This window comes from Diaphorina citri, unplaced genomic scaffold, assembly GCF_000475195.1.
Source record: "Diaphorina citri unplaced genomic scaffold, Diaci psyllid genome assembly version 1.1 scaffold2707, whole genome shotgun sequence".
Lineage (NCBI taxonomy): Eukaryota > Metazoa > Arthropoda > Insecta > Hemiptera > Psyllidae > Diaphorina > Diaphorina citri.
The window spans coordinates 11,492-21,844 of NW_007380124.1; the positions used below are offsets into that span (position 1 = coordinate 11,492).

General features: G+C 38.2%; 1 protein-coding gene and 2 long non-coding RNA genes across 3 annotated transcripts in view; all 3 read left to right on the forward strand.

Moving 5' to 3' along the window:
• The window catches only part of LOC103519399 (trichohyalin-like), a 19,934-nt gene that overhangs the window by 6,144 nt on the left and 3,437 nt on the right, over nucleotides 1–10,353 (forward strand). Inside the window, exons 3-7 of the mRNA XM_026830920.1 lie at nucleotides 431–834; nucleotides 1,144–1,293; nucleotides 1,708–3,001; nucleotides 8,960–8,989; nucleotides 9,124–9,237. Coding sequence (XP_026686721.1) covers nucleotides 431–834; nucleotides 1,144–1,293; nucleotides 1,708–3,001; nucleotides 8,960–8,989; nucleotides 9,124–9,237 — 1,992 coding nt within the window. The remainder of the gene's footprint in view (nucleotides 1–430; nucleotides 835–1,143; nucleotides 1,294–1,707; nucleotides 3,002–8,959; nucleotides 8,990–9,123; nucleotides 9,238–10,353) is intronic.
• Nucleotides 7,010–8,224, forward strand: LOC113471623. The gene is made up of 2 exons (XR_003394252.1): nucleotides 7,010–7,352; nucleotides 8,039–8,224. It is a non-coding gene; the product is annotated as an uncharacterized LOC113471623 (long non-coding RNA).
• LOC113471622 lies at nucleotides 9,371–10,268 on the forward strand. Its single transcript, XR_003394251.1, has 2 exons — nucleotides 9,371–9,518; nucleotides 10,039–10,268. It is a non-coding gene; the product is annotated as an uncharacterized LOC113471622 (long non-coding RNA).

The window sequence follows — 10,353 nt, forward strand, 5'->3', positions numbered from 1 at the left end:
TAATAATAATAATAATAATAATAATAATAGTGCTTATTTATACTGCTCGCATAGGACTGAAAAGTCCCTTTACTCCAGCAGTAGGCTACTACTATTATTGTGGTCAAATTCTCAAATTATTTTGAGGATAAAATTCCATACCTCGGCTGGGATTGAACCCACGCCCTCCTGTTTACCAGGCGAGCGCCTTGACCACTACACCATCGAATAATGGTTTCTTCATCAATAAAACAAAGGTAATACTAACTTCTGTAAACGCCTTACGTCCACATGGTAGTAACTCCTTTCTTTCTTCATTCCAGGATGGCGTGCAGTCGGATAACGTCACCAACCCCGAAATGGTTTCTTCATCAATAAAACAAAGGTAATCCTAACTCCTGTAAACGCCTTACGTCCACATGGTAGTAACTCCTTTCTTTCTTCATTCCAGGATGGCGTGCAGTCGGATAACGTCACCAAACCCGAGGCCCAGGTGGCGCCGCAGGTGGCGCCGCAGGTAAATACTTCTTCCCTAGACTCTAGACAAAATTCCATACTTGAAGTGGAAGTTAACGACTACGGGGATGTGCAAGAAGTTCTGGATCGTCAGAAAGCACTGGAAGAAGCGAAGAGACAGAAGAAGATCCAAGAAGAGCGGGAGAAAGAATTGGAACTGGCGTTGAAAATGGAGGAAGAGAAGAGAGTGGAAGAACAGCGGCTAAAGGAGGTGGAGAGATTGAAAGAGGAAGAAAGAAAGAGATTGGAAGAAGAAGAACTGAAAAGAATTGAACAAAAAAGGATTGATGAAGAAGAGAGGCAAAGAAAGGAATTGGAACGATTGGCCGAAGAACAAGAGCGCAAAAGAATTGAAGAACTAAAAAGAATTGAAGAGGAAGAACGACAAAAAGAATTGCAAAGACAGAAAGAATTAGAAGAACAAAAAAGAATTGAAGAACTCCAAGAAGAGCGGGAGAAAGAATTGGAACTGGCGTTGAAAATGGAGGAAGAGAGGAGAGTGGAAGAACAGCGGCTGAAGGAGGTGGAGAGATTGAAAGAGGAAGAAAGAAAGAGATTGGAAGAAGAAGAACGGAAAAGAATTGAGGAACAAAAAAGGATTGAAGAAGAAGAGAGGCAGAGAAAGGAATTGGAACGATTGGCCGAAGAACAAAAAAGACGTGAAGAACTAAAAAGAATTGAAGAGGAAGAACGACAAAAAGAATTGCAAAGACAGAAAGAATTAGAAGAACTAAAGAGAATTGAAGAAGAAGAGAGGCAAAGAAAGGAATTGGAACGATTGGCCGAAGAACAAGAACAGAAAAGACGTGAAGAAGAACGCCAAAAGGAATTGGAAAGACAAAAAGAAGAGGAAAGAAGAATCGAAGCCGAGCAAGAAGTGGAAAGACTCAACGAATTGCGAGAACAAAGAAGAATGGAAGAGGACCGCAAAAAGAAGGAGGCAGAAGACAAGATCCTTGAAGAACAACGCGAAAAAGAGGACGAAAGACAACTATTCGCCAAAATTGAGCAGGAAAAGGAAGAGAAAACAAAAAGTGTTGAAGAAGAAGATAAAATTCTTGGAAGCAAAGATAAACTAGAAGAAGAACTTGTCAAAGAAATCCATGAACCAATCCAACTCGCGAACAAGAAAAGAATTGAGGAACAAAAGAGGATTGAAGAAGAAGAGAGGCAAAGAAAGGAATTGGAACGATTGGCCGAAGAACAAGAACAAAAAAGACGTGAAGAACTAAAAAGAATTGAAGAGGAAGAACGACAAAAGGAACTACAAAGACAGAAAGAATTAGAAGAACAAAAAAGAATTGAAGAAGAGAGGCAAAGAAAGGAATTGGAAAGATTGGCTCAAGAACAAGAACAGAAAAGACGTGAAGAAGAACGCCAAAAGGAATTGGAAAGACAAAAAGAAGAGAAAAGAAGAATCGAAGCCGAGCAAGAAGTGGAAAGACTCAACGAATTGCGAGAACAAAGAAGAATGGAAGAGGACCGCAAAAAACAAGAGTTAGAAGACGCGAAAGAAGAAGAAAGACAACTATTCGCCAAAATCGAGCAGGAAAAGGAAGAGCAAACAAGAAGCGTTGAAGAAGAAGGTAAAATACTTGGAAGCAAAGATAAACTAGAAGAAGAACTTGTCAAAGAAATCCATGAACCAATCCAACTCGCGAACAAATCTCAAGAACTAGCGAGTATTGAAGAAGAAGAAGAAGATAAAATTCTTGGAAGCAAAGATAAACTAGAAGAAGAACTTGTCAAAGAAATCCATGAACCAATCCAACTCGCGAACAAATCTCAAGAACTAGCGAAATCCCCTGAAGAGCTCATCAAAGAAAACATCGAAAAAATCAGCGAAGAACTGAACAAAACAATTATCGAACCTCTTGAACACGAAATATCCCGGAAAGAAACGATTGGAGCCGAGCGAAAAACCGAACTTAACGGTCACAGCAGCGAAGCAATCGATGGAAAAGAATTCGCCCACGAACCTGGCCGACAACAGACAATTGATTCCGAGGATACCTCGGACAGTTCGACCTTGAAAGAGAGTCTAGAGAGTCTCGGAAAGACGAAGTCTCACGAGGCTTCCCGACCGGCCCCGATTGGAGACTCACGTGACCCGACGGAAGAAATCGACGCTAGTGCCGTGCAAGTGATCGGCATGGAGCGAACGGAAAGCTTGGTAGGCGGGCAGAAGTGGTCGCCCCCGACAACCGCGTTTCCGGCCCACTCCGCGCGGCCAGCGACTCCTGGAAATTTGACGGAGCAGAGCGCCTCTGGCCCGGTGACTTCGCGGCCCGCGACGCCTGGAAATTTCACCGGTGATGAGAGCTCCACACCGGCTGAACCCCACAAGATTATCCTAGACGGGGTTTTGCCCGAGGCGAGCCAGATCTTGGTCGCGGATGAATTAACGGAGACGGAGACTGAGGACGGGGAAAGTGATAACGATTCGGTGATCTTGTCTAGTCGCGTTACGCTGTCGCTGATTCCGAGTGGGTCCAATGAAGATCAAGTAAGAAAGTGAGCATCTGTGCCTTTTATTCTGACGCCGTTCACCGCCGCCTGTTTTGTGAATAATAATTATTGTGTCTTTTACTCTTCTGTTAATTTTTAACACTCTTGTTTTATTTGGAAAAAAGCTAAACTCGAAATTTAACCATGGAAGATGGAAGTGACTAACCTGTATTATCTGTTGTGTGTATTTTTACTACCTCTTTTTTTCTTCTTCTTCTTCTTTTTCCAAGTAGGTACCTACTTTTGTTATTTTCGTATTTCGATCGAGTGAAACACCTAACCATTTTACTTTTGGTCTAACCTTTTTTTTTCTAATAAGACAAAACTTTTGACTTTTTTGACTTTTGATACTCTTTACTGTCGAACCTTGCAAAGCTGCACTGTTTAAATCTTTAAATTATACGCTTTACAGCTTTTCCAATCAATTGTAATTGTAATTGTAATTGTATTTGTACAGGGCTTGACGATAAACATAGTCTACATGGCCCTAGTCATTTTGTTATAAAATATAAAGGTACATATTGATAGCAGAAGAATGCAATAGGAAAAAATGGAAAAAAAAAGAGAAAAGAAAAGCTCATCCCTAGAGAGAGTCCATCCTAAAATGGGAGAGAATAGTAGTGGTAGTGAGGAGAGAATCAGAGCAGTGGTGCATGGTACGAAAAGGAAGAGTAAGATATTCATTAGAGTGAGATCAAGTTTATGAGGTTTTGCTCATCCGCTCCGATTCTTCCTCCGTCCACATTCCGTCTAGCTCCGCGAAGCTATATGGTGCTAATGTTTGTAGTTTTTCTTTTAACTTTGTTTTTAGATGTTTAATTTCTAGTGTTTTGAGGTCTTCGGGTAAGTCGTTATAGTATTTTATTCCTTTTCAATTGGTGATTCTCATGATTTTTTTTTTATTATCTCAGAAAAAACTATAAAAATTTAAAAAAATATTGAGACTAAAACGAAGAAAATGCGTTCACTAGATCGTGAGATACAGCTCTCGGAACATGAGAGTCTCAAGCACGCCGATATCATACCTAGCGACAACACTGTACTCCCGTGATGACGTCATCTACCAATATCGCACGACGCGCTGTGAGCTTATTACCATAGGGATTTGGGTTAGGGTTAGGGGCTCAAATAGATCGAATAGGTACCTACCTATCTACGCATTTTGTTATCACTATTTTTCAATAGGTATCAGCTTAGGTACTTATACCTATTTTCAAATTTAGATATTTTCATTCCATTTTTACTTTCTGCACTTATTCAAGTAGTTACTTCTTCGTACATGTACATTTTTTTAAGGGGTTTGCCAGCCTAGTTAGCTTAGTTGGTAGTGCGTCTGCCTTGTCAGCGCTAGGACGCGGGTTCGATTCCCGCCCGGGGCGGATTTTATCCTGATGGGATAATGTTCGTTCTCGGAACGGCTGGCTTTCTCCTATCCTGTCTTCCTTCTATCTTCGATTTCGGGACGATAAGACCATAGCAGTTATAGTTCCCTCTGTCAAACCTCTTAAAAAAAAATGTTTATTTTGAACCTTTTAAACGAAACAAAAGATTCACCTAGAATTAGGGTCAGGGGTTTATGATCATGACTCATACTATATGTACTGGAGGATCTGGATGGCCAGGGCCAAAATGGGCCCCCTTTAGTGTAGGAACCCCAAATTTCAATTATCGACGTGCATTGATACGAATCAGAAGTGTATCAAATTTCATCAAAATGGAAGCAAGCAATCGCGAGTTATAGCGGAATAAATATTCAAACAAACAACAAATATCCAAACTGAATGCAAAACGGTCGAGTTAAAACGTCAAAAAAACGTACTATAAACAGCAGTGGCTCTAAAACCCATTTTGGTCTCTGTTCACAGGAAACAACCAGTGGTAACAGTAGAGGCACTGAGCGAGCTCAGTCTAAACACTTTCCCACCAATCATGCTCATAAACAAGAAGAATCTTCCGACGAAGAACTGGAAGATGAAGAAGATGAACACAGACAAAATGCTCAAAGAAGAAATATCAACACAGTTAGCAACAATGATAGAAGTGGGAAGAACGATAGAAGCAGCAACGACAGACTCCCGAGAGGCGACAACCAAATCAAAGACACTCCCATGGATCGAAACACGAAAGCAAATGGCAAAGAGGCCAGCTCAGATGAAGAACAATCGGAAGAATATGAAGTAGAACGAAGCGACAACAAAACCAAAGACACTCCCATGGATCGAAACACGAAAGCAAATGGCAAAGAGGCCAGCTCAGATGAAGAACAATCGGAAGAATATGAAGTAGAAGAAGATTATTATTCCTCGATCAATCGCATATGCCTCAATTTTTAGAAATACACAGACCTATAATATTTACAATGGTTGTACTGAGACTTAACTGCTAACAGGGACCCACTTTATGTTTTTGAATGACGCTAGCTGAATTTCTTGTCGCTTCAAAAAAAGGCAAACTAAGAACAGGAATCAAATGTTTTATAAAGAAGAATTGTGAAAAAGTAGAAGAAAAAACAGATGTACTGATGAAGAGGCAAACTAAGAACAGGAATCAAATGTTTTATAAAGAAGAATTGTGAAAAAGTAGAAGAAAAAACAGATGTAGAAAGAGTAGCTGATGAAGATAGAAAGAATGAGAGATTAGTTGAAGATATGGATGAAGGAGATGATAAAAACGTAGAGGAAGCAGAGAATAAATTAGATTATCTGAACAAAGATGACGAAATTGTTGAAGAAAACAGAAAAATACATCAAGATAATTCAAAAGAGAACAAAAAGCAAAAGTAAGGGAAGTGAACAAAAGAACTGGAATAGTAGAAAAATGATAAAAATAACGAAGAATAAGGTGTAGAAGTAGAAGATCAAATATGTAGAAAGAGTAGCTGATGAAAAATTAGTTGAAGTTATGAATGAATGTACTCAAAGAAACATAGAAGAAGAAGAAGGAGGAGAGGAAGAAGTTAAATACCAGTTTGAAGATGACAAAGATGTAGAAGAAAAACATATTGAGATAGTCCAGAAGGGAATAAAAACAAAAGTAAGAGTAAGCAAGGTGAACAAAGAACTGGAATCAAATAAAGGAGAATTGTGTAGTAGTAGAAGAAAAATTAGAAAGAGTATCTGATGAAGATGGAAAGAATGAAAGATTAGTTGAAGATATGAATGAATGATTGTAATGAAAGAGACATGGAAGAAGGAGAGGATGAAGTAGAATATCAGTTTCAAAGTGAAGACGAAGCTGAGTCAACATCCTATTTTTGGTGTCAATTTTTTATTTAAAAGGAACCTCCTAAAATCGAAGCTAGTGTGGCAAAAATACTAACAAAAATATTGACAAAGTTTAGGGGGAGGACAAAAGGATTTTTATTTAGCATTTCTAGACCTTTGTATTTATTTTTATTTATAAGTTTATATATCAATTGTATTTATTTTTCATTTATAACCTCTAGGAATCTATTTATCTACATATACACCAACAACCTAGATCTTATTACCCTTTTTGTAACCTTTAAAAATCCTTAGATTTTTTTTTTTTTTTTTTAATGGAAGGAAAACTTGTTATTTATTTATTTTTTAGTTACCTATTTATTTTCTTCATTTTATTATTACTGTTTATTTTATCTTTTCTCTCATGTCTTCTACGATAAATAGGTATTTGTTTATTGTTCCTTTTACTTTATTCTAGTCTGTTCTATTCATTTTTAAATTTGTTTTATTTAAGATCCTTGTTTTTAAAACCTATTAAAAAATAAAAAAAAAAAAAATGTAGATCTTGAGATATTTTTGTTGGTTTCCTCTTTCCTATAAAGTTTTTAATATTACAGGAATCTTCATTCCAAAAAATTGGCTGTTTCAAAATTAGTAAATTAAAATAAAGCGAGCATAATATAATCCATTCAACTTCGCAACACTGTACCGAGCAGAGCAACTCAATCTGGCAACACTGTACTGAGGAATTTTGCCGCGCATGCGCAGAACTCAAAATCCATTTATTTGGGCAGTGGGCAAAAAAAAAATAAAAAATAAAAGTTGGAAGACGGAAGTTGGTGGAAACTGGAAAACTTGGAAAAGTGTTTTTCCAAAATTTCCCCATAAGTTTGAAGTGTTAGTTCTTAATTTTCGTTTTACCGTGTTCAGTTGGACTAGGAACTTCACCTTTGTCCAGCAGTCCTATACAGTGAACAGAAGTGTTGTAAAGTTTCTCTTTTCAAATCTTTATCGGTGGAGATTTGGTTTCTCGGAGGACTGTTACCTACTGCACTTAGGTAGCCCCATCCATTTGAATGTACGTTTTTGAGTACAGTGGAAGATCACCAACCCTTCAGTTCAACAGTAATTCCCAGGACCTGAGAGGTAAGTTGTGAGTTGTGACACCTAAAGTAAAGCAGGGTGAACTAATCAGGGTATTTGTTATTCAGAAGTCACATCAATGGAACTTTGCTACCAAAAGGAGCCGTCACAAATGAGCAGTGACCAGTGTTTTTATGTGGTTAGGTTATGCACAAAAAGGAGCTTCATATTGTCATGGCATTTGAATAATTACCACTGATAACAAAATGATGGTACCAAGTCATAATCTTGTTGAAGGGAGAATACAGTTTTTGTTCAGAAGTGTCAATGGAAAATTGATTCAGAAAGGAGCTGTCACAAATGTGTAGAGACCAGGGTTATTATAGGGGTAGGTTTAAAAAAGGAGCTTTATATTGTCATGGCATTGGAATAATTACCACTGATAACAAAATGATGCCACCAAGTCATAATCTTGTTGAAGGGAGAATACAGTTTTTGTTCAGAAGTGTCAATGAAAAATTGATTCAGAAAGGAGATGATACAAATAAGCAGAGACCAGTGTTATTATAGGGGTAGGTTTAACACTCAAATAAGCTTTCACAATTCGAGCCATGACCAGTGTTATTATAAGGTTATGTTAAACACAAAAAGAAGCATTCTTTTTCTTGTCTTGGATTTCAAATAATTACCTAAAAAAAAAAAACATACCTACTCATCAACAAAATAAAAATTCTCTTTCCCACCCTCAGATTTCTGATCTTCAAAGATGCCATTGAGCATTGACATCTCGGGTGCTCTGGGTATTCTCGAGGAAGTCAAGGATGTGGCGGATACAGCTCAGGACATGAAAATACGAAATGAAATGAAAGCTGACTTGAAGTATTTGATTGGAATCTTTGAGAATCCAATTTTTGGAAGCATAGGAACTCTACAGGTAAGTGGATTTTGGTTCTGTCAAATGTTCATAGTGTTCATCATTCTAATTAAGAGCTACAGGGGTTTTAGCTTGCTTTTTATCAACTGAGGTCTTCTCAATACAAAGATTTCACCATCCATTTGGTGAAAGCTAAGGCCAGCCACTCACTATCACCCCTGTCAGGTCTACCTGATACCTGATGAGCACACACATTATCAGGTAGACCTGATCAGGGTACCTAACCATCTCCTCAAATTAATCTCACCCAGTCTGAGGGAAAAGCCCAGGTGGTGATTAAAAAAAAAAAAAAAATGAAGGAAGGAAGAAAGAAAGAACAACGAGTCAATGACTTTTTTTGTGAGATGATATGGAAAATTTGTTGGGTTTGGAAACAATTTTTTTCCCCTAACCCTAGAAATCAATTTAAATGACTAATGTAAAGACAACCTTCAAATTTTAGTTTTTTGTTCCTAATTCTAACTTGTGTCTTCAAAAATATTTTCTTCAAAGATAGTTGTGTTCTCCCTTATCAATCTATAAATAACATTTTCTCTGTGCAATGTAAATGTGAATTACAAATCAGGAAATGAATCTTACTTTTTTAGGATAAAGTCCGCCCCATGTGCGAATCGAACCTGCGACCTAGCGATTACAAGGCTTAGGAGCTGCAGGCTAACTAGACTAGTTACCTTGTTGGAGAATGCTCATCCATAGATGATTCACGTTGTTTCTCGTACATTTCTTGTCACCTCAGGTGGATGGCGGATCAGAAGGAGAGGAAGAAGTGAGTGGGAAACCTGCTGGAGTGCTCTCCACGTCTAGTACATTTAGTACCTAATATTTAGGTACTTTAGTAGATGAAGCTTACTCACAAATTAATGACTCACGTTGTTTCTCGTACATTTTTTGTCCCCTCAGGTGGATGGCGGATCAGGAGGAGAGGAAGAAATGAATGGGAAACCTGCTGGAGTGCTCTCCACGTCTAGTACATCTAGTACGGGAGCTAAGAGACCCTCGTCTCTACATTTGGAGGTGAGTACAACTTTCTATCACTCTAAAGAATTAAATTAAAGGATTGTTTGCCAGCCTAGTTAGCTTAGTTGGTAGTGCGTCTGCCTTGTAAGCGCTAGGACGCGGGTTCGATTCCCGCCCGGGGCGGATTTTATCCTGGGGAGCTGAGTGTGTCCACAACAGAAGAGTTGCTGTTCCACACAGACTATGAGAGTCCTCGGGCTCAAAGTCCTAATGAGCCAGATCAGCAGGTGCCCAATATTCAGCTCAATGATAGCTCGTCGGAACATCTTAGTTCTCAGGTGAGTTGAAATGTGGTGTTGCTTCATGGCCATTATGGGTGGGACCTTGAAGGTTTTCAGCAGACATTATTGATGGTTTTCTTGTGATATACAGTGAGGCAAAATACATAAAATCTTGGAAAAAATTAGGTACATAATATGTATGAAACTTTTTTTTTTTTAGATCTCTACATTCTCTACCGACCAGGCTTAGTAAACATTCATGTGAGATAATTTGAACCACTTTTATCCCACCGAATTTGCAAAGTAGGTCTTGTGACTTTTGATTTTGTTTGGTTCCTCATTTGTACTTATGTGAACTTTGATTTTCTTGTCATTCTTACTTACTTAGGTACCTACTTAATACATTACTAAACTTAATAGATTCCAGAGCGAGTGGCTGATGCCAGTTGCCACACTAGGTATCCCTTTATCATTTCATTTTCAATATTTGTGAACAATTTTTTGGTTGGTTGTTCAATTGAACGGTAGATCCTGTGATCAATAAAACCAAATGAAATAACTCAAATTCTTTTTCCAGAGTCTAAACCTGGACACTCCCTGTTACCAAGCCATTACCACGCCATCTTATGCCGCGGAATTTCAACGCGTTATAGCCGCAGCCTCATGTGGCCGTGACGTTATTGTAGTAGAACTTATCAAACCCGATGCATCGAGCAGTCTTGGCTTTAGTCTAGTGCGGCTAAGTTGTGAGGAGAAGGGTGAACTGGGGATCTTCATCGAGAAGATTACACCGAACGGGATCGCCGGCAAGTAAGTGATTTACCAATTTTTTTTTTTTTTTTTTTTTTTTTTTTTTAAAAAAAAACCCAAAATTTTTTTAAAAAATTTTTTA